The 27932-nt window shown below is 43.1% G+C and overlaps 1 protein-coding gene across 1 annotated transcript; it reads left to right on the plus strand.

The window, feature by feature from the left end:
• The first annotated feature begins 79 nt into the window (after positions 1 to 79).
• Positions 80 to 27265, plus strand: LOC138589564 (fibulin-2-like). Its single transcript, XM_069659916.1, has 16 exons — positions 80 to 1415; positions 10028 to 10142; positions 10501 to 10627; positions 12708 to 12909; positions 14893 to 15099; positions 15860 to 15970; positions 17017 to 17118; positions 17888 to 18019; positions 21369 to 21506; positions 22186 to 22326; positions 23185 to 23313; positions 23880 to 24005; positions 24358 to 24474; positions 24571 to 24699; positions 25104 to 25227; positions 26225 to 27265. The coding sequence occupies exons 1-16, from the start codon at positions 80 to 82 to the stop codon at positions 26580 to 26582; spliced, it is 3594 nt and encodes a 1197-aa protein (XP_069516017.1). The 3' UTR covers positions 26583 to 27265.
• Positions 27266 to 27932: the final 667 nt, after the last annotated feature.

The following is a 27932-nucleotide window of genomic DNA, read 5'->3' on the forward strand; positions in this document are numbered from 1 at the left end:
AAAATCTAGCCTGAAGAGACTCTTATTTTGAAGAACTGATTCAATTTTTTCTTTTATTTTTGTACTTTTTTGATACAAAATGAACATTCAGAGGGCAGCATCATTTTTATGTTGGATGATTCTGTGCATGCACACCTGTATGAGCCAGAAAGACTGCACGGGTGTGGACTGCCCTTCGATGCAGGATTGCCTTGAAACAGTGTTAGAGAAAGGTGCCTGCTGTCCCACCTGTACACAGAAGGGCTGCACCTGTGAGGGCTACCAGTACTACGACTGCGTCAAAGCAGGCTTCCGGAGGGGGAAAGTCCCAGAGGGGGAATCTTACTTTGTGGATTTTGGAAGCACTGAATGCTCCTGTCCACAGGGAGGAGGGAAGATAGGCTGCCATTTTATCCCCTGCCCTGAAATTTCCCCCAACTGCATTGATATTCAACAACCTGCTGATGGATGTCCTCAATGCAAACGAATTGGCTGTACTCATGGGAACAAAAAGTATGAGGCGGGGCACACCTTCCAACTTAACCAGTGCCAAGTTTGCCACTGTCCAAATGATGGTGGCAGGTTAACGTGTTCACCTATCCCCGGCTGCGACCTACGCAGTCCCAATAAGCCAGCGCGGGTTAGGACCACCGAGAACAACAACCCTTTGAGAGACATTAACAGTCGTCATGACAGGCAACAAACGACTCCTGTCAGACCACTTTCCAAGCTGGCACTGGGAAACACTCTACCACTGTATAAACCAGACCCACCCAGTTTTGGCAGAGGGGATTATGACTACACACTGCCAGAGCCGACGTCTTCCACCATCCAAGATCTGGCCCGACCACTGGAATCTACTACAACACCACCAGCTTACCCAAAGTCAAGCTCTACTTCCTTCAGCTCCCATGATTACAGGAGACAGGAGCTGATGGAGACACAGAAAAGCCCTCATCCAGAGAGAAGCAGTGAGGCTGAGGTCAAACATGACATGGATACAACCACTACAGGGGTACAGAGTGAAACATCAGCCTCGCTAGCAACCACACAAACAGTGACCACAGAGAACCAACAGGAAGTTAGTGAAATTACCATCAGACATAACAATGACAGAAACAAAGCCATAAAAGACACAGCGTACACAGCTCGTGCAAACAAGGGGGCCAGGCACTCCGGCCATCACAGACATACCCAAGGTAGTCGCACAGGGAGTCATGGCGGCTCCCGATCTGTCGGCCAAAAGGAGCAAGAAAAGGTGACAGTGGAGCGGAGGCAGCCACCCAGTAAAGAGGAGCAGAGATCAAACCCGACAATACAGTTCAGTCCCACCAGCAAAGCTCCAGTCAGGGTGAGGGAGGACAGAGAGCAGCCTCAAAGACAACCCCAAACCCTCAACAACTACCACGCTCAGGACGCAGAGGAAGACGCACAAGGTAGGTTAGCAACACCGCTGCTGGAATAAATTAGCTAAAACTGGTTGAATTATGAAGACATCTGAGCGTCAAATTTGTTTCTTTTTCTTTAGATTTTCAACCTAGAGAAAGAACAATGAATATTGAAAATTCGGAGGGACATTGGCCATATTTCAGGCACACAGAATTTGATAACCAATTAGTACTATCTTAAAACAGCTAATGTTAGCATTCAGCCACTGCTTACCTAACATTACCGTTAGCTAGGTAGTGGCTGCAAGCTAACATTACTTTTTGAGAGATTTATATATGATATGATTGGCGACATAAATTCCTAGCTTACGGTAATGTTAGCTTGCGATGTTGTACAGTATATAACAGAGGCGTAAATTCTTAGCTAATAAATCCAGGAAGTGGCTAAATGCTAATATTACCATATGGTAGTTTTATATGATGCTATTGGAAAGGCGTAAATTCCTAGCTAACAGTGTGCTATCAATGTTAGCTTGGAAGTGACTGAACATTATTGTTTCATAGTTTAATATGATATGATTGAAACAACTTTAATTCCTAGCTGATATTACTGTTAGCTAGGAAGTGGTTAAATGCTAACATTTACCTACTTTTTGATAGTTTTATATAATATGATTGGAGAGGCGTAAATTCAGCTAACAGTGTGCTAACAATGTTTGCTTGAATGCTAACATTACTGTTTGATGGTTTAGTATGAAACAATTGAAGACTTATGTTCCTAGCTTATATAACTGTTAGCTAGGAAGTGTCTGAATGCTAAGATTATCATTTGATAGGCTTATATATGATTGTAAATGTGCAAATGTTGTTTGATGGTAGCTAATGGGTGACCTCGACATTAAAACAACATCCTCCCAATCATGTCATCAGAGGACGATAAGCGCCATTTGAATGTGGTTTATGACAATGTTAGGCCAATTCTTTTTCAGTCGAACTTTTCCTTTCCTCACATCCTGCCTTTTGAGGAGGAATTCATAATCACTCTTTTCAAGCTGGCAGTGGTCCAGGAAAAGCAATCGTCCGTGGAAAGTCTGTTTTCCCTAGATAGCATTTATCCACCTAACTCCGAATACAAAAGAACCATACTAAGTATTTACTCATTTTCATGCATTCGGGTTGAGAGGATGCTATATTTATTTCTCTCGAGGTTTGTAAATAGCGTGTAATACAAAGCCAGGCGCCATATTTACATTATTATGCCTCCAATATATCTGATAAGTCCTGTAAGAGCAGCTGAGATTGCAATTTATCTCCCTACTTCTCCTCCCTTGAGAGTTGCCTCCTGCCTGTATCCTTCATGTGATTATCAGTATGTTTCTTAACAGGTCATCCCCCCCTTCAGGGCATACAGGCCAATCTACTGCAGGCTCTAATAGGGAGAGAAAGAGAGAGTAGATGATGTAGAGATAACAATGATGTCTAGAAGATGAGAAACACTGCATTGGAAAATATGAGGAAAAACACCACGTCTCCTATTCCAAAATGTGAAGTAGGCCTACAGATATTAAATTAAAAATTAATCATATTCTTAATCTAATACAGTGCCATAAAATAATCCACATTTTTCTTGCTGTAGCTTTAAGGAATAATGTGATTTTATGCAGTCCCATAAGTGTTAATGATTAATAAACTTGCGGCCAAGGAAACCCTAATTAGATCATAACCTCCCCATACATTACGCCTTTATTGCTCAGGGTAGTCTCACTATATCCCCTACTCCCTATTAATCTGAATTATAAATGAGTGAAATGTATTAGCCTTGTCATTGTATCCTCATAACCACTTCAGTGACTTTATTATTAAATAAATCAGGATTCTGAGTCTAGTTCGAAGTGTTTTGTCCAGCGGTCTAGAGGTGTGTGGTTAACCTACTTTACAACGCTATGATTTCTGTTGAGACCTGTCAGGACTTTTCTTCCCTTTCAGCACCTGGCCCCCATAGGTATGTATAGTACTGAATGCATCAGTGAGGTGCTTCTGTGGGGTGAGCTCCAGAGGTACCTGTCAGGTTCATTGGCCAGTATAAAGTTGGAAAATATAGATTAGAATTTTTCTTCTGCTGTTTTACGAGACACATTTTGTTAAGGAAGGCTGCAAACTCAGGTCAAGTCTGGGTGAAGCTGTGTTTGAACGTCTGTCAGTAAATATAGAAACATTTTTTGTCCTGGGATAAGAGGCTGGAATGACACTGTGAGGGTTCACTGGCGGAGGTCATTGGACAGCGGGGAGGATTTCAAGAGCGGTGACATGTTCAAGCACATACAGGAAAAACCCAGCTGATAAGGGTCTTGACTAAGCCTGTTATCAATGCCATTAGTGGAGGATGCCAGAGTTATGTGGAGAGAAAAAGAGAGAGCATGCATAACAAGAAAACAGACATTTTTCACTTAACATAAATAAGCTTCCATTTGCGCTAGAAGACGACCCAAGACTTTTTTCTTTCAGCCAATGACTCCTCGTCTGCCCTCTCTCTTTCCCACCAGACGCACTGTGTGTGCTCAGGAGGGGGAGGGGATTGTTTGGGGCTTTTTGATGCCGGGCTGGACCTGGTATAGGATTTCTTTGGGGGTTGTACCTGCGAGCGCCATAATACCCATGTGATGAATGAGAGCACTGTTGTGGCTTGATTGCCAGACGCTGCTCACTGCTCCCACATGAGCCGCTGTGATTACCCGTCTCCCGTGAGGCCGCTGGTTTCCCAATCCTCCCAGTAATCACTTCATCTGAAGCACACCTCCACGTGTTCTGCTCTCAGTTACTCCCCTTTCTACTTTAACAAACACCGACTACAATGTTGAACCACTCTGGAAGAGTGCTTGCGTTTTTATCAAGAGCACTGTCACAACACGCTGCATATGGGAGTGGGCTGAGGAGATGTATAATTTTGCTGAGGATGAGAGGGAGGGTGAATTCCAGAGCTGGCCTTGAGAGAGTTTTTTTCCTACTGTACCACTAGTGTGAAGATCAGTGTGGAGAAGATAGCAGACCATGGCTAATCTCGGGTGCCTTCCAGGTCATTTCCAGGAATTTTGGCGCATCTCCCATTCGTAACATGTCCTTACTGAAAAACCGCCTGATCCACATGTCACCCACGCTTACAAATTAGAATAAACATCTGTTCCAAAAGCAGGAAACCACTCATAAAAGAAACCCACTGCATGGTGATAAATTGTAAACCAAATAACAGATCTGCCGCTTGTACCAATCTGCAATTCTGTCATCAACATGAAAGGCAAAGTGCAGCTGTTTACAGATGTTTTTCAGACTGACAAAGCAAGCACTCTTTCATGTTATGCTCCATATATTAACACAATGAAAAACGGAAGCGTTATTACAAGAAACTTTTGTAATATTTATATTATTTATTATATTATCTCAGTTTCCCCTTACAATGTTACACAGGTATGTATTTCTTTAGAAAGGTGTGGCAGCTAAGGCCCCGTGTCAGGGGGAGGAAGCGCTTGTGTAGTAAGAGAAAAAATGCTGCACCGGGTTTTGTTTCTATGACAACAATAAGTTTAACTTACTACACAGCTAACAACAAGCTTGCAAAGCGTAGGGCGGTAAAAGCACAACACGTCGTGGAACATTTAGTATCTGTTCCACAGACTGTATAAAAAGATGGACGACATGACAGCTCCCTAAAAGTGAAGCCAAAACATTTCGGGCGCCCCCTGCTGACTGGCTGCAGTATAGGTCATAAAGCCCGCCTCCTCCATGTTAACAGATGGGACATGAGTCAAACTATAAAATCAAAATACACGCCTGATAAATGTTTCTCAAACATGGTTTCTGTCATTATAGTTAGTAATTATCATGCTGATTCACGCCCACGTGTTCATTTTTCTGACAAGTTTATTTTTAATTAGTTATTTGATGCTGTCAAAATGATGATTGACAGCTCTGTTGACAAATTAGGCTCCTGCAGCCGATCTGTTCCGGGTGAGCAGAGCGGAGGACGATCCACGAGTAGAAACGTAACTAAAACAATCACTACAGTCATTGAAGTTTCCATACCTGTGAACCTTAACCTCAGACCAACACAGAGAAGCTGTTCTGCTGTTAAACATGCCGGCGTGCGGGATCCTTGCTGTTTTTTCGGTAAGTTAAGTGTGTTTTGGTTAGCAGAAGTGGCTACCGCCGCTTCACTCGCCGATCTGCGCAGACTCTGGCTCCGTATGATGTCACCATCACAAGATGGCAACGCCTATCACAGGGGCTATTTTGGCATCAATTACGTACAATGGGAGCAGATGGAGACACGTTGTCCATCTATATATACAGTCATTGTTCTGCTCCCACGAATGGGCTTCTCGGTCTCTATTCTGATACTGTTTGTTTGTCATATCGTACAGCTCCGGGTAGATAGAAACAGCCACAACAAGTTGCTCCTCAATGATTGGTGGTAACCAGGGTGGCGAGTGCCGCCCAATCTGATTGGTTGCCTGAAAAAAGTGGCAGTGACACCACAAGTGCCTTTCTGAAAAGAGATTTTCAACTCGAAACGTTCGGAGCGGCCGCACAAAAAAGGCGGAGCGGGATGCTTATTCTCCAGGCGGCCGCATACACTCTGTCCTCATTGGGAACAACAATGGGAACAATAAAAAGACTCTAGCGCTCATAAAAAGGCACTATGTGGACACAGGCCCTAATGCCTCTGTAGGGAGTCTTTCACATGAAAACTCATATTAAGCCTCATGGATATTATGATTTCTAATGCAGAAAAAAGGCTACTTTTAATGGGATTAGTGGAACCTGAAAACCAGGCAATAAGGTAATAATGTGCCTCAGTGTTATTTTCGTCCATCAGCTCCAAAATCTGGATTTGGATGGATTTCCTCTGGCATGAAATGAGCAGATTTCCTGTGTTCTGCTTTGTGAACACACCTTGGAATACATGAGGCTTAATAAAGCAACGGGAGGCGGGTTCAAATTACAAGACTGTGGAGGATATTTGGTCGGAGGCGTGCAGAGGAATATGCTCAACCATTTTTATATGCAAAGAGGATCTCTTAAGCTGATGTTGCAAAGAGGAAACTTTACAGAACACAGGATGTGTGCATGCCTGGGTGTTACCAGGACATGTGCGCCATCTTTGGGAACCACAAGCCATAAGTCAGCATAAGTTTGACACAACCGAAGTGACAATAGTTTTGTTCCGGTTATTTAACCAAAAGTAGGATTCTGTGTAACATCATCAAAGACTGAGATAAACCCTATGAGCTCACATCAACAAACTTCAACCCCGATTAAGACAACAAAAAGATGGATCACATGACATGTGGCTCGAAGTCTCAGCGAGATTAAGACATAAGTTGTCAATAATTGAAACCTGAATTGGCCGTTTTGAGGATGAGGTCATGGTGACAGCAGGGGAGCCCTCCCTGTTATGTCACAGCCAGCTGTTCTTGGACGGTGATTATGTGTTTCAACAGACACGATATCTCTGCAAGTGCTCATGTTGGAGGTGAGAGGAACACTGTGTCACTCCCTCCTGAGCTCAACACAGTCCTGCGTGCGCACATACACACGCAAACATGGACACGCTTCAAAGGTTTCAGCATCAATCATCCTGTGTGTATGTCACGGACCCTCGGCTTTGGCTGTTATTCACATTGTTGGTCCTGCTCGCTCCAGCCCACCTGTATTGTAAATCACTGCCAAGTCCACAAAAGTAAAAACACATGAGCCTTGATTAGTGGCAGCTCACGGCTCTATGACACCTCCGGACATGTTCAGAGATGCCCCCTTTTTGGCTGTTATTCTTGCTCTATGTTTGCGCAGGGTGTGATGTCACCACTTTTGGATTTGGACAAGAGCAACGCATCTGGTGTCAGTTCTTCTAATGACCAGATATAATGACAGGCCTGGAACAGAGAGACGCTCCACCTTTCAAGTGTGTATTTAGATTTAGACGCATTGTGCAAGCGCAATAAATCAGCGTAGCTAATTATTGCACGGCTGAAAGGAACAAGTTGGGATCCAGGCTTAATTAGAAGGTCTGTCGGAGAGACAGGAAGAGACCTGGTTAGACTCAGATATAGCTCAGCTAAAGCAGTTTATCTTTGTTTCCTCCCTAGGAGCTCCTTTGGTGAAATGCAACCTCCCTCTAAAGTCATTTTATCCACTAAATCCTTTGTAAACATGATCGTGAACTTTCTGTATATGCTAACTCTGTATACGTCCCACATTCTGTGTAGCAAATTAGTGTAACATCCATGAAGAGTGAACTGATTCCACCTGGAGAAAACGAAGGGAGTGAATAATTATATTCTCTGTCTTTTAATGTACATCCGCTCTGGTTCAAAGGGACGTGTTTAACTGCGCGGCTGGCAAAGTTTCTGTAGCGATGTATCAAAGAGTCATTGTGCCTGCAAGGTTTAGATTTTCTCATCTCTAAGCCTTTAAATCATGCACACTGCAGCAGCAGCTCGCTCCATCCTGAGTAATTGCTTTGGTCTTATTATGTATAGGAAAGTCAAGGAGAGGTATTTGGACCAAAATAAAGTGGATGTGGAAGTTAAAATGCTAGATTGACCTTGCGAACTCTCAGACGTCTGTGCTGAGCTTCATCTGTTTAGAATTGCAATAGGGTTTTTGCTGAATCTTTTGCTCTGCGTGACCTTCATCCTCATTTAAAGAACACTGGAGCAAAGCAAGCTATGAGCTAATCACAGTTTTTAGAAGGTTGTTTGTGTTTTTTTGCTGCACTAGTGGTATGCTTCTAGGTATGGCAATTTCAATCTATGTCAGTAGATATATGATGGATTGTCAATAAAGTTTTGAACAAACTTTCATTGTCCTTCAAACGGCGCGCCCAACCGAGTTTGGTGATTGTCTTTTTTTCCCCAGCACTAAAATGAGCTGTACATTTTTTGTTTTGTTGAAATATCTTGGGGCTGCACAGTGGTGCAGTGGTTAGCGCTGTCGCCTCACGGCTAGACGGCTCCTAGTTCGAACCCCGGTTCGGACGAGGTGGGCCTTTCTGTGTGGAGTTTGCATGTTCTCCCCGTGCATGTGTGGGTTCCCTCTGGGTACTTCGGCATCCTCCCACAGTCCAAACACTTGTTAGTCAGGTTCATTGTTGCCCGTATGTGTGAATGTGAATGTGAAAGGCTCTCTGTCTCTATGTGTCAGCCCTTTGATTGACTGGCAATCAGTCCAGGGTGTACCCCGCCTCTCGCCCAATGACAACTGGGATAGGCTCCAGCCCCCAGCGATGTCCAATACCTCCAAAATCTTTATTTTGTGTTTAGAGCTAGTTAGCAAATGTCTAGCATACTAACAAGTTAAACTGAGATCATAAACATGGTAAACATCACCTGCTTAGCATTAGCATGCTAGCATTTCCATCACGCACAGGTTAGCATGCTGCCATGTAGCTCAAAGCAGCTGCTAGCTAGCTTTTGGCTGAGGTTATAATATGTTTTCTTCTCTAGTATGATTTTGTATTTGTGTTATAGTATATCAGAAGACAACACATCAACACTATTCAGACTAGATGGGCGGCTGTGGCTCAGCGGTAGAGTCGGTTGTCTCTCGGTCGGAAGGTTGGTGGTTCGATCCCGGACTGCTACAGCCACATGTTGAAGTGTCCATGGGCAGGACACTGAATGGGCATAGATCTGATTGAAGATTGGTACCTAGGCCTTTGCCATCAGTGTGTGAATGGGTGAATGTGATATGTAGTGTAAAAGCACCAGAGTAGTCGGAAGACTAGAAAAGCGCTATATGAGTACAGTCCATTTACCATATATATAAGGAAAACTGCCTCAATTGTAGTTTGTACTTTGTACAGGGGCGGCTGTGGCTCAGTGGTAGAGTCGGTGAATGTGACATGTAGTCTAGAAAAGTGCTAAATACAGTCCATTCACTTTCACATGTTAACAAAGCAGGGGTCAAAATCTAAAAGCATATGTTGTTGTCATCATGAATGATCCTAACTCCAGTGGTGCTGAAAAGCTTGAACATGGTTAAAAAAAACATCTTACTTTGTGTGCATTCAAAGTAACCAACACTCTGACCCTGCATGGTGCGCCTGACAGAGGTGAAGACATGACTGTCATGAGTTGTGTCTTCTACAGTAATGCAGGGGCCACAAATCAAAGCTGGAATGCACTGCCCTGTTATTGAAGGAGCACATGTACATTTTCCCAGTAAACTGGATAACGTGTAGTTGCCCTGTCTGCTCCCTGACCCAGTTTGAAATGAAGTGCTAATTTGTCACTCTTTCTCCCTGCCTCTGCTTTGATTTGCCAGGATGTAACCATTTTACTCTGAAGGTAATTTTATAGAGGATTGGGTTTCGTGCTTGTCTCTGCCAATGAAAGTGAGAGCAGAGTCGAAGAGTCTGAAAGGAAAAAAAGGTTTTACTTGCTATTCTCAGCATGTAGACACAAAACGCAACTAGGTAATCTGTTCCGAGACGTTTTAGGAAATATGAATACCAGTAAATATCCTGCAACATCTCACATGTGATGTCATGAAGGCAACTATCCTTTAACCATCCTGTTCCAGCTGGATTTCATGTGATCCTGCTGAAACAGCGGCTGCAGCTGAGCGGGATAACTCTGAAACTGGGTGGTTGTGTTTCATTGCAGTGTCTGCCAAGGACCTGGTGACGGCCTGCTGCGAGACTGGAGAGAAATGGGCTTTGGCTAATGGTCACTGCAACAACATGGAGCCACCCACAACAGATAGGCACTCCATCTGCTGGTAAGGCCATTATTAAACGCCCACTCATGTCATTTGGCTCTGCGGACGGTAAATCATTTTAAATGCTCGTCTTTATCGGTGTCATTGGACTTTAAACAATTTGAAGAAGGAGTGACATTAAGACAAATAAATGTTGTTCTTGCAATTTCCTTGCAAGATCAATCACATAAGTTCCCTTTGGACGGCAAATGAATGACCTGTAAATTACTTCAATTTCACTTTAAATTAGATTTATACAAACTTGAAAACACAGCACTGTTTGGAAGAACAGCCAGCCCACTTGTTGTTGCTGCAGGGCCACAGTTGCCGTCCAAAAACACTTGTGCAGACTTCTCCCCTGTGTGCTTCTCCCTGCCAGGACTGCCCAACAACAGTGCTGCCTCGGGTCCCTGAGAGAAAGTCAGTGTTTGGCTGGAGTGAACGAAGCCAGAGCGGGAAACGTGTGTCATGAAGCCAACGATAAATGTGGGATCGATTCCTACAAGGCAAGTATTTGTGACCAGACAGAAGAGAGCAAACGCAGTTCACTGGGTTCACAGTCAAACTTAATGACACTGTAAACTTCAGATTAAGCCTTAAACAAGCTAAATTAGCCATTGATAAATGCATTAGTCTCAGCAGAATTGAAAACACGTGTAGATTGTAGATGGTAGAGTCTCACTGCTGCAACTTTATTCTAAATGTCTCCTCTGAGCGTTTCTGCTGTGGTTCACTTCCCTGGTATTTAATTAGCTTATTTAATTTAGACAAAATGATTTACAACTCAGGATTCCCACAGTCTGTAAACTTTACTGTTCTATCTTCAAAGCAGTTGTAAATGTCAGATGTCGTTTGCTTGGCCTCTGAAATTGTGATACCACAGGCTGATAGTTGATGTGGTTAAACAGTAGACACGAGGCTAAGATGGCGGCTAATGCGGGTCAAGCCATGATGACTAGGTAACTCCAGTTTCTTGACCTCTGTGTTGAAGGATACTCACTCACCTGCCCAGAGGTTCCCTGAGCAGAACCATTATTGGCTCTGTGCTGCAGTTCAGCTGTTAAATATCGCCTTTCACCACCTTCCTTTAGCACCCCTGTAGATTTAGTAATATTAGGCCATCTACAGCCACTGCACATCACAGCGGTCATTACTTTAGTTTTATGTTGCGCTATATGCCCCCGTGCACTCTGAGTGCTGATCTTGCTGTGAGGAGTACAGGGCAGCAGAGTTAGAGGCTGTGAGCAAGTAACTCTCAAGTTTAATTCAACAACAATAAAAGTCTAAAGCAACGCTAGCAGCTCTGCGATGTGACGTATACACAGTAGGCCTAGTGCTTGAGCTACATGCTAACATGCTAATGTTTAGCGAGTAATATTTACGGTGTTCATCTTCAGTTTTAGTTAGTTACCCTGATTTTAACTAAGCACCAAGTGCAAAGTAATGCTGAGAAAGCCGTTAGTTTTGCAAGGAAAGGATCACCAGTTTTTTAAATAATACTCGATTACTCTACTGAAATACATTTTTTCTTGTACTTTGTACTTTGCCTGATCATTCCATCTTTTATTTCTTGAAGGGGCCATATGTTTTAAATGGATATTCTCATATTTTACATGGGCTTCACATTTGAGGGTGTTTATTGTTCACAGTGAAAAAGTGCATAATTCCATATTTTTCCACACACACAGTTTTTAAAAGGTCGCCTCTGAAATGGGCCGTTCAGAACAGCTGCAGGGTTCTACGTAGAACCTTGCTTTCGCTGAAATCAACCAATTGTCATTAACCATCATTCAGCATCACTGACCTCAGGCTGTTTTGAATAAGACTTTACTTATTTAACTTTATACATAGTTTGATGGGGGCGCTGTTTAGCTTAGTCGGTAGAGCAGGCGCCCCATGCACAGAGGTTACAGTTCTCGTCGCACTGATCGCAGGTTCGACTCCCGGTCTGTCGATCATTTGGTGCATGTCATCCCCCACTCTCTACTCCCAACATTTCCTGTCTATCTTCAGATGTCCTGTCAATGAAAAGCCAAAGTCCAAAATAATAAAAAAAAAACAGTTTGATGTTAAAAAAAAATGCAGATGACTTTCTCTTGTAACAGATTAAGTCTCCGCTGCGGTATTGCTTCTTTAAATTACTAAGTATAAATACGTCAGGCATCACTGAGGATGACCAAAGCCATTAGATTTATCTTGTAGGCATTAAGCATATCACTAAATCTTCTATGCTTAATGGCTGTCACGACTAAATTTTACATCAATCCATCCAGTTTTAATATTTCACGATAAAACATGTCGCTAGAGAAAAAGTCGAGGGAACAACATAGCAAGAGGATCCTGCGGTCAGTAAAAAAAATGGCAGTCCATCTCATGAATTTTAATAGACCAGTATTGCAATCTCTTGAGCTGTGCCACAAGCATGCCTATAAACAAACATTGCATTAGTACGAACCACTTGATTTAATCGGATTAATATTCTAAACTATGAACACATGGATTTTGAAATGTTTTCCAAGTGCATTAGCTACTCTGAAAACATGATACATGACTACATGTGTAAAGACTGATTGCCTGACCTTGCAGGAGTGCTGTGACTGCTGCTCTCTGGGGCTGCAGTTCCGCAGTGTGGGGCATCGCTGTGAAGCCCACCAGCACCTGGGCTTCCACTGCAGACACGTCTTTCTGACCTGCTGCGAGGGGGAGGGGAGCAGAGCTGGGAGTCAAGACGGCTGGCACTCTGTCAGAGAGAGGCCCCCTTTAAACCCCACCACACCACCAAAGAAAGGTACTGCAAACAAATGTTTGTACACACAAATACACAAGCAAACCAATGTATCGGGAGGGGTGAGTAAATTACACCAATGCCCTGAAAAGTCCTGACTTAAACCAGAAACGATCAATTTTCTTTATACGAGCTGTTAAAGGGAAGCACAGTAGAAAGATCCCCCATCGCTGTTGAAAAATTTCCCGCCTCACTGGCCCAACAGAACAAAGTATAATCACCCAGATCCCCTCTGTACTGCAATTCTAAGAGATCTAGAGCCTGTCTCACTCTGGCTGCCTGGAATAGCATTAAATCTTTTTTCAGAAAACCACTATGTTGTTAGTGGTATTTTTATACTGGTCGGTTTGGCTACTATAAAGTGAAATTTTATTTGAATGGTTTCTTCTTTTATGGGGAGTAAGTTAATTTTTATTTCTATTTAATGACAAACTTTTGGCCCATCCCACTGCTGGACCCGAAAGAGCAAAAACACAGCGAGAAACTCTCCTGTAACACAAACACAAGGCAAAAAAGGACAGTACTCAGATATAAAAAGACCTGTACATGATTCTTCCATAGTAACTTGTATTAAAGATATAATCTCGAATTCTCCGTTTTGTTCTATTTGGCGGCACCTATGGCGATATAAAGGAATTGCAGGCACAGAGGTCCCACGGTTGGCTCCCTTTGTAACGGTTGTTACTCTTGATTTTCCTCACTGACGGTCGTTTTCCCTTTTAGACTGTTGAATTTGTTTCTTTTTCTTTCACTCTTTACACTTATTTTTGAAGTTGTATCTGTCGTCATCGATCTTTTCTTTGTTTGTTCAGCCATAGTAAATTACTGTTTACTCGCAACACTCACACTTAGCTCCGCCTACCCTCTCTGACAGACCAACCACTGCTGGGTGATGAAAAAGGCGTCACTAACTTTGCGTGAATATCACCACAGACACCCAGTTTGTAATACTGCAAATGCAAAGGCTTTCATCAGTGGGCCATAGGCTTAATTATTATTGTGTTACCTCATTCGCGATAGATAGTGACTTAACAGCCATTTATTGAAATTGAAATCTTCGGGATTATATCTTTAAAGCAATTTGTGCAACCTTTTAGGCTGTATGTGTCAAAGTTTCCGGTTAAACAAAAAGGTGAGGACCCAGAAGCAGACTTATACGGATTTAATTAAATAAAAGGCAAAAATGCACAAAAAAAATCTAACCTCCAACAAAAGACAAAAAGGAAAATCAAAAGACAGAGAAAAAAACTTACAAACAAAACCAGGAAACAGGTAATCCAAGGGAACATGAGGAGCAACGAGGAAATCGGGTGAGGCACGAAGATAATCCAGAGTAAGGTCAGCGACATAGACTCACACACGATGGACGACAATGAACTGGCCACGAGACAGGGGAGCACAAAGACTAAATAAACTTAGGAGGTGAGGCTAATCAGACACAGGTGTGACAATCAAGGGGCAGGTGAAAACAATCAGGGCAGGGCACATAATCAAACAAGCGGGAAACACAAAGGCAGGAAGTGGACCAACATGAGAGACGAGGTGACAAAGTAAAACAGGAAATGATCTAATCAAAAAGACAAAAGTGAAATACTTAACAAGACTTAATTGTGACCCGAACATGGAATACACTAAACACAAAACTAAACAATGAGAACTCATGACAGGGAGACAAAGAGACAAGGTAAAACAAGAAAAAATAACTAAACACCGAAATACAAGACAAAAACATAACTCAACTAGAATGACTCATGACAGTATGTGTATTTTTAATAGCACATCCTAAGACAGAACAAACTGATTTATGATATGAATAATTTGTTGAGTAATGTGGTTGTTGCGGCATGTTTTATCCTTGCAAAAGTTAACATAACAATGAAAACCAACCAAACCCCTTTAGGGAAAGTGAACTTTTCATGTAGTTTTATATCATTATACAGTTTAATCGCCTGTTAGAAAACCAGCCCCTCTCTCTGTGTGCTGTAGTATCAGACAGTCCATACCCTAAAGAGGCCTTCTCCATCGGCGAGGAGCAGGGCTGCCAGAATGTGGTGGAGGTGGAGGACGTGGACGAGTGCCTGGTAAACGAGGGCGAACTCTGCCACCACAAATGTGTCAACACGCCGGGCTCCTTCCACTGTGAGTGCTTCCCTGGATACGTGCTGCAGGAGGACGCTTCCACTTGTGCCCAAGGTAAAGTGAAGACCACCAGGGTTGTTTTGTCGCAGACGTTTCCACTCACGATGCATGCACACAGGAAAGGGGACTCTCTCTGCGCCGTTTGCTCTTTGATATAAGATTTATAGTCTGCATATCTGTCAGGAAGAAGACCCCATTTGATGTAATTTGTCTGCACACTCACAGTGTATTATTTTCCTGCGCCGTGTGTGTTCCTTCCTGTCTGCGAGCCCTGATACTGCCTAATAATAGTTATTTTAATCGCACACCAACATCCCTTTCCTGGACTGACAGCAATGCTAAGCTAATCGCATCTCTGCTGTCGTTAAACAGTTTTTTTGGCTGAAGAAACATATTACACTCTTTGAAAATCATGCTTTGCACAAACTGAAGGTCAGGTGTACAGTTTAGAAACACTTCCATGTAATTGTGTGTGACGTTTCTGCAGTGCTCCAGACTTTAATCAACAGTTGCTTTTGCCTACACGAGCCTGTCTCAACAGGATACTAATGCCAGAGCTCCCCGCAAATTACAGTGACGGATGGGGCTCACTAATAAAACCAAATGTTTGTCTGCGGGCAGTGTTTTTTCCTGTCTCACCTTCACAGCTATTACAACTTTCATCTTTAGCTACAGGCCTCATATCAATGCATGCAGATGGAGGATTCGCACAAGGTGAAAGCCTGTAACTAAGACGGCAGTGGATGGAGAGGAGGAATCCTTGATTACAGTGCAATTCATGGCTCCTGTGATGAGATTATTCATGTTCCTGCAGAGACGACGGACGAGGAGAACAGACTGAAGGAGGACGACAGAGCGGCAGTGGAGCCCACTTCAACACTTCCGCCTCCCACCAATCCCCCCGTCCCACTCAACCCCTGTGGAGGTTAGAAACGTAGCGCTTAATGAGGGGAGAGGGAGCTACACAGAGCACTTTCATTCATCCTTACGTCTTATTCTGAGACTGGAACATGCATCTTAATGCAGTCCAATCTGTTAGAAGAGAAGCGAGCGCCGGCTACTCAAGTTTGACATGTTATTATTTCACACTCAGCCTTTCCACGAATGTAATTGTGCTGCAAATGTCAAACACATGCAGGGAGATGCTATCAAAGGTTAGTTTGTTTTCGGCACTCATTCTCACGAGCTCCCAATGTCATAATCCGTTCAGGGTCACATTTTTGTTTCTTATGTTTGGTTTCCATGACACAAGGGTGGAGGTCTACCACACTGCGGGCCAAAAGTAGGAAATACAATCTGACCAGGTCCAGGGATCAACCTGGAAACAGGAAATGAGCAAACAGCAATACAGTAAATAGCACTGGTTCCACCCAGTGTCACAAATCTCTCCTCTGCTTCACCCTTCATACTGTCATGTGGAGAAGTAGTGCTTTATATTTAAAGGGCCAGTTCGCCGATTTTTAACCTCGGTCCTATCATGCTATTATGGGGAGCTAATGCCATTATGGTAGGAAAAAAATGCAATTTCGCTCTGTGCTTTTGGCGGATGCTCCAATGGGCAGAGAGCTAAACTACACTTCCTCAATCTAGGATGCCCGCCTCCGATGTCATGTCTCGTTCAAAATCGTCAGGTTTGAAATGTAGACTGCAGACGTGAAGATTTTTTAGACGATCCACCGGTATATTCTCGCCATTTTTCTGATTGTGTACCGCTCTGAGCAGAGAAGCGGTAGTATTTCACTCCAGCGTCTCTCGCTGGGCTGTTGCTTTCAGAAGGAAGGGCGCAATGCATGCTGGGTGTTGTAGGAATGTCGAATGGGTGAAACCACGAGCTGTTTGTACAACTTTCTCCACAGCTATGGCGCCAATTTCAAATATCGTTGCATCTATCGATTACAGAGAACACCAGCTTTGACTGACGGTGGCGACTTGCTCCTTTAATTTGACCTCACTGTTAACTGTTATTTTCAGAGAACAGCCCATGTGAGCAACACTGCACCTCAGTGGGGGGAAAGCCACAGTGCTCCTGTTCCCCAGGATTCTCCCTGATGACTGACGGACGCTCCTGTGAAGGTAAGAAACCTACATCGCAGCGGGGTTGAATTTGTGGCTCATATTTGCAGCCCGTGTTTTCAGTTTTCTGTCTCAGGCAGAGGAGTTTGGTTCCAGTTGAGGAGAGCTTCTTGGCAAGTCTGTCCGCCTCTCTAATCAGCGCCTGTAGATTTGAAGGGGAGATACAGCTCTAATCCGCTTCACTCTCAGCAACACACTGAGAGGCTGACAAAAAATATATATATTAATAAATGGCCGACATACTTTTCATCTTGTTCTTGAGATGAGTCTCTAGCAGGGGGCTCTTCTCAACTATCCATGCGTTTTCACAGTATATCTCACCAAATGCATCCTACACGTACCCTCTATTTGCACTCAGGATGTGTGTTTTATCATGAGGCTGATCAGCTGCTGCTCCGTGTGTCTAAGCTGTCTCCCCAGGGAATGTTTCTTTAAGTTAAGCCATAACCACTGGTCTGTCTGCTGCCTGACAGCAACAAACTGTGGCAGTGTCACAAAGAGTGCGACTCAGTGTGGTGACAAATTTCTCATTGTGTGGATGTTATAGCCAGCGGCCTTGTCCGTAATCTCTCCCCGCGAGGAGAGTCCGACCTGTCTCTTTAATCTGCTCCTGACGGCCACAGACAGACTGTGCTCGGTTTATATTATTTTAGCCCATCTCCTTGTCTGCTTCTTTATAAAACACAATCATCCAGCAGCTTCTTCTGTGCACTTATTCTCTTAATTCACCCTGACACGTTTGTCTTTTATTCTTTCTTGAAACCTCCAGATGTAAACGAGTGTCTGTCCGCGCGTGCCTGCCAGCTGAATGAGCGCTGCATAAATACTGGTGGGAGTTACATCTGTCAGGGACTGATCAGCTGTCCCACGGGATACCACATCAAGAACGACATTTGTGAAGGTACAGCACACCTTATCAGCATCGAGCTTCCGCACACAGGGAAGATATTGTCGATACCAGCAGGAGAGCATTTGTATTACAGCATGTTCACAATGTAAGGAAGCCACATTGTTCAGGCACACAATCACTTTCACCAGCCTCCTGAGTAAGTATTGAAAATGAGATTTTTAGGTAATTTCACATGCGAGCACACAGACAAGAGGGAGCAAGAAATAATGTTACTCCAGAGAGCTATATCAATAGTATTTACTTGCTGCTTAACTCTCTCTTTAAAGAGATGCCTGCTCTGCTGTGTGGGTGGTGTCCAACTTTTGGATGCAGTGCTAAACCTCCCAGTACGTCTCATTATTTCCATGCACCATAAATTGGGCCTGTGCAGAGGTCGCATTCATAAAGCAGCAGCAGCGTTCAGGAAGAAGGACCCCTCCGATGAGTTTTAGCTTGATATTCTGTGTGCCACAGCAGAGGGCTCGGGCAAGGAGGCTCAAGTAATGTGCATTTTCTTGTGAACTTTAAAGCTAAATGAGTATTTAACAAGAATGTATGTTTAACAGTACACCTCCAAACAGCTGCCTCTGTGGACAAAACAGCACTGCCTAGTCCTTGTTCATGACTTACTAAGAGGCTGTAATGAAATGATCCTTTTTCCTCCTCTCACAAATGAAGCAAAGTCACCAAACTGGGAGAAACTGCATCTCTCCTCCAAACTCAATGACTCAGTTAAGGACATAAATTATTGGTGCATTCTCGTGTGAATATTCATGGTCTTCCTAACACAGTGTGTTCAGCAATCTTGTCCAGATGTCAGATTAATATTAGCTGGCTGAATGCAACTCACTCTTTCCAGTAACAACAGTTTCCTATTTAAGAACATCCATCAAATAAATACAACTGAGTTGATTGTTTGTGCATCTTTTGTTACAGTGCAAACATGCTAGTAGATAAAACTTCTGTGGAGCAGATTTTACCGACTGGCTACGTCTAACTCAGTAACTCATGACAATATCACACTTCCTGTTTGCATCATCCAAGGAATCAAGAAGAGAAACTTTTTAGTGATTAAGGAATATAAAAAAAACACGAGTGAGAAAACCTTTGGCAGAGGATGTTCTGTCAGTGTGGTTAATTTATCCTTGGAACACTGATATTCAAATCGATTCATTAACATCACATTCATCTACAGATACGCCGTATTAAAGCCTAAATTCAATTAGAACTGAAAACAGACGCAAAACACATCAAGATTCTGCAGCCCTGCTAGCTAACTCTGTAATGCTAAGGCACAGGAGTGCTAAAGCTAACACTAGCGTGGCAACATGCTCACAATCACAATGGTAACGTTAATGTTAAGCATCTTTAATGTTCACCAATATCAGTAGTTTGGTCTGTTAGCATGCTAATGTTTACTGATTGGCACAAAGCACAAATGGAGGATGAGCAGAGCCGTTGCAGGGTGGGTGAGAGGCCCTGCTCACTGACATGCATCCACATATATCACACCCTCTAGCTTCGCACACCTGCTAAGTCACCACATCTCTAGAAGCGTTTGCGAAATCTGCGCTCTCGTGTGGATGCCATTGTTTCCCCTTCTCCTTCGTCCTTGCAGTGAGCAGCGAGATGGAGCATGCACTATGTAACGACGCAATATCAAAAATGAAAAAAAAAAGAATAATTTGTTTGGTTTTGGAATTGACAAACACGAATTTCATTTCAGAATCATGGTGGGTCAACAACAGTCTTGAAGATCTTATCCATACATCCATCCATTATCTATCCCACTTATCCTGTTCAGGGTCGCGGGGGGCTGTAGCCTGTCCCTGCTGTCTTTGGGCGAAAGGCGGGGTGCACCCTGGACTGGTCGCCAGTCAATCACAGGGCTTGAAAATATAATTTATAGTTAGAAAAAAATGCAGGATGCAAAGCATGGGCTACTTGGGCTACTTTTGAAGTGTTCCTGCGAGGCCCTGTGCGGTTGCACACTTCGCACAGCCCATGCATTGCTTCTGAGGATGAGGATTGACCTATCGCTAGTTTTTGCAGATGTTTGGTCATAAAACAAAACAGAAAAAATGAATCATTTTAGTAAATATTTGTGATAGATTCAAAATCAGAGATTCATTAAATTTACAACTTCTTAATTATTCTTCAGGAAGGCATGAATGCAGGTGCTAAATGTTATGGAAATCCAACGAACAGTTTGTGAGTTTAGTTTTACTCAAAACCAAAAAACTTGACCTCATGGGGGTGCCAGAGAGAAAGAGTCAGGGTGTCATGGAGGTAATTCATTCAGTCAGTCAGGGATTCACATCCCTGTCTATTCATAAAAAGCCAGTAGATCTGATCAAACAGCAAACCGATATGGGGCTGCAAAGAGCTGTGCCATTCACATAGTTAAAACAACCACACAAGGCAGAATAACATGACGGCATTGCTTAACATTTTCAGGATATAGCAAAGTATTTCATGTCTTGCTATCACATGACTTTCCTGTGAATAGAGGGTGAGAAAACAGAGGAAAAACAGCCAACAGTTCAAGGAGTTAAATTCTCACATCCAGCATGTGGACTCTTTGACCTTTGGAGGTTCCTTGATCCCTTTGCCTTCACTGCTGATCTCTCACACATTTATCCTCCTTCCTGGCTTCTCTCTCTCCGTCTCTGTCGGGCTCACTCAGCTCGTGTCCACTCTGCCCGGGCTCGTGTCAGGAGCAAGATGCTCAATCACTATGTGCTGTTTTAGAGACCTACACTAAGCCTCTGTACAGCAATTACAGTGGTGATACATAAGACTCTCATTCATTATTCACACACTCACACACTTACACACACATTTGATGTTCTTTTGAGACTGAGATTTCCCTCCAGCTTTGGTTCATACAACACAGCAGATGTGGAAGGCTGACTGACAGGAGGAAAATCCGTTGGTAGACAGGTGTTAGAGGACTCGGGGGGGAATATCTGGAGATGTTAATTTATACACTGCACAAGAGGACTTCTTCTGGTTGAACTCATTAGATCCATTCATCTGTTTGAAATGATAAACTATCATTCAGGCCTTTCTGAATGCAACAATATAAGTATTGAAAAGATTCCTAAGTTGTAAAATCATTCTTTCACTCCTGATTAACCTGTTTAGAGTTCTAACAGGGAAGGCTTTATAATACACGAAGAGAAGCACAACTGAGCACCTGCACACTCTGCCATTTAACCACAGTGCCATCCAGTGGTGAAATATGGCACGACCGTGTCTATGCCTAACTCATCTACCAGATTACTGGACTGTAGCTAATAAGGTTTGAGTTTAATTTCTTCACTCCTTGCTAATTTATTCTTCATATCTTCCTCTTCAGATATCGACGAGTGCGTGCAGCAGAGCCACGACTGCGGACCCGGCCTTGAGTGTATGAATACAATAGGCTCGTTCAGGTGCAACCCCAAAGCTCAATGTCCTGTGGGTTATAACCGGGACACACAGGGCAGCTGTGCAGGTAAGGACAATCACTTTATTACAGAAATGATGCTTCAAGGTTTGCTCTTGTTCAAAAAGGAACGTGCGTTTCAAATTCCTGTATGAATTTGTGTCACTCTATGCGGGATAAACAATCACATGGCTGACTTAAATTGCAGTAAGTGTTGTTATTGTTTTGAGAGATTCACAATCTGTGTTGACGCACAAGTAAGTGAATCTGGCCGAGCACAAAATTTCCCCACAGCTGAATCATATTCTGTTGTACGCCGTGCAGATGAACCAGCCCGTGTGCAGTGACAGAGGGGTTAAATGCCACACAGACAGGAGATCAGAGCGGTTGCTGTTAGGGGCTGCAGAGGGGTGGATAAAAGCCAATCCTCTGTCCTCCTCCAGTACAAACTGATGCTGTGGAATTAGCCCCCAGGGGCAGGAACTGGGGCATGTCGAGGCAGCCGACGCCCCTGTAAAAAAGAAGTGTAAAAAAAATTGCTCTGAGAAATGAGAAAATCGAGAAAATGTCAGACGCACACACACGCACAACAAAGTCGTACAAGGGAATGTGAGCGTGTGATGTTTGCTTTGATATCACAGCGTGGCTAAAGAGCTGCCCTCCGGTATCTCATGCTCTGACTTCGTGCCTTTATGGGTCTTCTGTTTTTCTCTGTCTTCATCTCTCTAACTCTATTTCTCTGGAACAGACATTGATGAGTGTGGTGCTTTGGCCCCGCCGTGCAGTCTGGGATTTATGTGCACCAACACATTGGGATCGTACGTGTGCCAGAGGAAGATAATATGTAGCCGTGGCTACGATGCTAGTCCTGATGGATCCAGATGTATTGGTATGATTTGCATGAACAATATGTAATGAGAGGATTTGATATATGGATGTACAGGCATGTAATTGTGCTTTTCTGATGCAGTCATAGTATTTTTTTATAGATTTTTTTCAATGGAGACAAATATGAAATGTTCATAAAATGGTCCAACAAGAAGCAAATACAGTATACCATCATATAATTAGGTAAATAAATAAACAGATGGAGCTCTCCCAGATATTTCAAACACTCCCAGCTTTACTGTAGTAATGTATGTTTTAGCAAAGCAACACATGTTCATAGATCCTCAAAATCAAAGTAGCAACAGTATGAATTCTCGTACTCAGGGAGTTATATATAAATTAAAGGTATAATCTCGAACTTTTTCATTTAAATAAATGTCGTTTAAGTCACTATCTATTGCTGAATGAGGTGCCTATGGCCAACTGATGAAAGCCTTTGCATTTGCAGTACAGACTGGGTGTCTGTGGCGACCTTTGTGGAAAAAATCACAAGCGGCGCCCAGTTAGTGACGTGTTTTCCATCACCCAGCAGTGGTTGGTCTGCCAGAGAGGGTAGGCGGAGCTAAGCGGCTGCACTTACGGTTTCTGTAAGCACTGCGAGGAAACGGTAATCTACTATGGCTGAACAAACAAAGAAAAGATCGATGACTACAGATACAACTTCAAAAATAAGTGAAAATCCAAAGAAGAGAAACAAATTCAACGCTCAGATGAAGGCAAACAGAGAAAATCAAGAGTCATGACAAAGGGAGCCAGCCGCAAACGTCTGGTTAAATTGGGCAAAGTTGTGGCAAAGGAATGTTATGATTTTCATTTTATTGATTTATTTTCATCTCTTGTCCCATCATGTGTGTTCCAGATGTGGACGAGTGTCAGAGCAGCCTGCATCGATGTGGAGAGGGCCAGCTGTGTCAAAATCTGCCTGGTTCATATCGCTGTCAGTGCCAGACAGGCTATCAGTACGATTCATTCAGGAGGACGTGTTTGGGTAAGATGGATATTATCAAACAGAAGAAGAAGAACACACTCTAAGTTTTTAAAAGAATTCAAATTGAGCTTTTCATCCTTTTTTTTCTGTCTTAATTTCCTGCTCTCCTTCCCTTCCTTTCGCCCTTCATCCTTTTTTCACTCCTTGGCACTACTGTACAGCCTCCCCTCTTCTCCGCCTGACTACTCTGCTGCTCCTGTTTATTATTCTGCGGCGGGAGAGCTGCTGCTGCCTCCCCAGCTTTGCTTTGCAGTATATCCACTGGGCCGATCACGTCTCCTGCCGCAGAGGACTCTGCTCTGCCCCTGCTGCTGCTCCCTCTGTTTGTGATTCACTGTGTTGTGACTCTCATGATAATGGACTCCGCTCCAGTGTTTAGACTATCAGCAGGCAGCTGGTCCCCTCACATCGCACTCTCGTTGACATGCACACGGACACGCACAGGCATGCACACGTACGCGACCTGCTCACGCTTGGTTGCTTGCGCTTGCACACATGGATGCAAACACATAAACGCAACACACACTAACAGAGGGGATGATGACACTGCCTCTTCTTCGTCTCAGATGTGAACGAGTGCTGGCGCTACCCAGGCCGGCTGTGTGCCCAGACCTGTGAGAACACCCCGGGCTCATATCAATGCTCGTGCACCACCGGTTTCCGCTTATCCGGGGATGGCAAGAACTGTGAAGGTGTGTGTGTATTGATGGGTGTGAGAGTATGTGTGCATCTATGTGTACGTGTTGCTGCATGTGGTTGTATGTTTTTGTGAATCTGGGTGTGAAATTGCGCCTATGTGTGTATGAAGAGCGCAGATTCCTAGACAAAGCAGATAATAAACATCCTCTGTGCAGCATGTTGCTTTAGATGAGTGGTAGTATTAGGGTAGTATAACCGTACATCATCCAATGCCTTCAAGCACAAACCAGTAAAATCATAATTGGCTTAATAACAACATCTTGTTTATATGTTAGCATGAAAACATCGAAATTCCTTTGATCAGGAGGATTGTGACAGTAATGAGCTCTAACCTCTAATCTGCAGATGTGAATGAGTGCTTGGCCAGCCCCTGCAGTCAGGAGTGTGCCAACATGTACGGCTCCTACCAGTGCTACTGCAGACAGGGCTACTACCTGAGGGAGGACGGGCACACCTGTGAAGGTGAGGCATCACAAATACCTTATTTATTCCACAATTATGTTTGGGCAAGTTATAATGAATTATTCCTACATGATTTACTTCCTCCTTGTGGCTCAGACATCGACGAGTGCTCCCAGAGCGTCGGCCATCTTTGCACCTATAAGTGTGTGAACGTCCCCGGCAGTTACCAGTGTGCCTGTCCTGAATACGGATACACCATGGCTCCTAATGGACGCTCCTGCAGAGGTGAATCCCCTCCTCGGAAAAACACTAAACCCAACCATGCACTCACTATTCTGTAGCTGCTTCCTTACATGTGTGCCTAATTAAATTCTGCTATGAAATAGATTTTTAAATTTTATCTGCAGCCATTTACCTCTACACAGAGAGTATAGTAATGGTTCTGCTCAGATAACTATAATTGGTCCTCTTACAGTGGCTTAGTAATTACACAGGCTATAAAACTTTATTGGCCTAAAAATCTTGTCTTGCTAATTTGAATTTTTACTGGATCAGTTTCCTTCCTCCCCACAAGGGATATTTTTTTTTGTCCTACAAGTTCCAGCGATGAAGCTTTCTCCTGTGAAAAACACACACTTCCTCGGCTGCAGGCAGTAAACCAGCCCTTGTGCATTAACTGTGTGTTTTAGATATTGATGAGTGCACCACTGGGGCCCATAACTGCTCCCTGGCTGAGACCTGCTACAACATCCAAGGAGGGTACCGCTGCCTTTCTCTCGACTGTCCCCCCAACTACCGTAAAGTGTCCGACATGTACGTATATTAATGCAAACAAGATGCCGCACTGAAATGACATTCTGTTATGCTGTTGGGATGGATCATTTTAATAAGAATCTAATCTTTAATCTTTGAAGGGTTATGTTTAAAAAACAAGAGAAATCCATTTAAAGGAGGCCTGGACTGCTCGTAAATAAGCATTAGGGGCATCAAGCAGTTTGACTGTTGTGGGATCTGCTAAATATATGCATATTATATAATGTATGTTCTTTGTTTTCTTAATTATTTTGTGGGAGAAATTGGAGATTATTATAATTTGTGATGTTGCATTATGCTTTTTTATCAAGAATTCATTGCCTTTAAACATCCCTGATCTTGGCAACAAGACAATAAAACTTCTCTTAAAGTGCTAATCTCGAAGATCTCAGTTTCGTTCTCTTTTGTAGCACCTTATGGCGATAAACGGTAATTGCGGGAGCACACTTGCCAGATATCCAGACAGTGTTGCATGTGTAACGTCCACGGTTAGCTTCGGTTGTAACTCTTGATTTTCCTGGCTGACGGTCGCTTTCTTTTTTAGACGGTTTGCCTTCATCTGAGCGTCGAGTTTGTTTCTTTTTCTTTGGATTTTCACTTATTTTTGAAGTTGTATCTGTAGTCATCCATCTTTTCTGTGTTTGTTCAGCCATAGTAGATTACTGTTTACTTGCAACACTTGCAGAGACCGGAAAAGCAGCCGCTTAGCTCCGCCTACCCTCTCTGGCAGACCAACCACTGCTGGATGATGGAAAACGCGTCACTAACCGGGCGTGATTGTGATTCTTTCTGTGAAAGTCGCAAATGTAAAGGCTTTCATCAGTGGGCCATAGGCTCAATCACCATTGTGTTACCTCAATCGGCGATAGATAGTGACTTAACTAACTTCGAGATTAATACTTAAACGTCCTAATTTTTAAAACAAATATAAAATGTCATGTTAAATTCAATAAAAAAATATCCTTACCCTGCCTTACCTTCCTTGTGTCCCCTGTAGACGCTGTGAGCGGATCAGCTGTCCCGACTTCCTGGAGTGTCAAAACTCCCCTCTGAGAATAACCTACTACTACCTCAGCTTCCAGTCCAACATCGTCATCCCTGCTCAGATCTTCCGCATCGGACCGTCCCCCGCCTACTCTGGAGACAACGTCATCGTCAGCATCACGCAGGGAAACGAGGAGAACTACTTCAGCACCCGGAAGCTGAACGCCTACACGGGCGCCGTGTACCTGCATCGACAGGTCGAGGGTCCGAGGGATTTCTTGATCAATGCGGAGATGAAGCTTTGGAGACAGGGAACGTTTACTACGTTCCAGGCCAGGATCTACGTCTTTATCACAGCTAACTCGCTCTAACAGTCAGAGATGGACCTTTGGTCAGTTTATGAGGACTCTTCATATCCCTAGTTAAAGATGTCATAAAGTAAACGTGATGTGTTTGAGTAGTAAATTATGAAAACATTGCTGTAGTGGAATAATCAGAAAGGATAGGTTTCCATTTTCACTCAATTGGATAAAAACCCTCCAAAGTCAATAGAATTATTTTTCATTTCTCACTTGAATTGATAATGTTTGCAATTTGCATAGCTCCCAGAAACTAATGGAAAAAGACATGAATCCAAACTTTAGAGATTCAACGATATTTATTATTCCATCAGAATGAATTTGCTTCTCTTTCATTTTTCTTAACAAGATGTGATGAAGCATAGAAATTGATAACCGACAACCTCTAGCTTCTGCCCAGCTTTCTTTCATACTGAGAGACCTGTATCCCAGTTTTCTGCTCGTATCATCCTGTTATCAGATGATGACGTGTAATTTGATAACACTGCAGTGAAAGCAGAAGAAAATTGTTATGTAGGAGTTTCCATTACAGTGCCTAAACAACTCTGTCTCTTTTCTCCTCTCCTGTGCTGCTGTTTTTGTTTTGTCTTTGAAGTATTTTATATGATATAATTTTATATTACTCTATGTGGTGTATTTTTTTGTATCAGACACATTATGGATGGATGTATCATATTCTTACGGCTAGATACTTAAGCTGCAAAATATTTTAGTAAAATATTATAAAACTTCAATGAGGTTTGGTGGGTGTTGATTTTTCTACTGTGTTTTTTATAGCTTCTTTTTCATTCCACAATCAATTCTTCCTTATATACTGTGAATAGCCAAAATTATTCCCAAGGGAAGTACTTATAAGTATATAATCCATTCTTGTCAGGGCATGTCACACAGTAAATATCCATGCCGATTTACATACCTGTTCACACCTTTCCAAAGCGCTCAGCATGAGCTTCATCCATCCACACACGCCTATTTGACGCACACACATTTTATGACAACTAACAAAACTAATGATGATGAAGTGTTGGACTTCTGAAATACATTTTTATAATCTTAAATTAATTTGTAGCACCTTGTAAACTACACTGTTCAACTCCCATCTGCTGCAGGATGCAGCATAGACAGAGTTACATTGCCACCTACAGGAGCAATGCAGTACTACACCATAAAATAGCTTCTTATACAAGAGAATATTCAAACACAGGGAAATTTAAGCGTATTTAAGTATAAAAATCTATAAACAAAATAACTTTAGGGGATTTTCCTTTTAATCAGCTTAAATTTAAGCTGGAAGGTAATCTTCTTCCTCTGCTCAGAGTTCAGTGAACCTCCTGGACCTGCTCTAATCATCGGAAAGGGTGT

This window comes from Semicossyphus pulcher, unplaced genomic scaffold (genome assembly GCF_022749685.1).
Source record: "Semicossyphus pulcher isolate SPU_LCO1_2020_fin unplaced genomic scaffold, fSemPul1.0.p SCAF_13, whole genome shotgun sequence".
NCBI classification, from domain to species: Eukaryota; Metazoa; Chordata; class Actinopteri; order Labriformes; family Labridae; genus Semicossyphus; species Semicossyphus pulcher.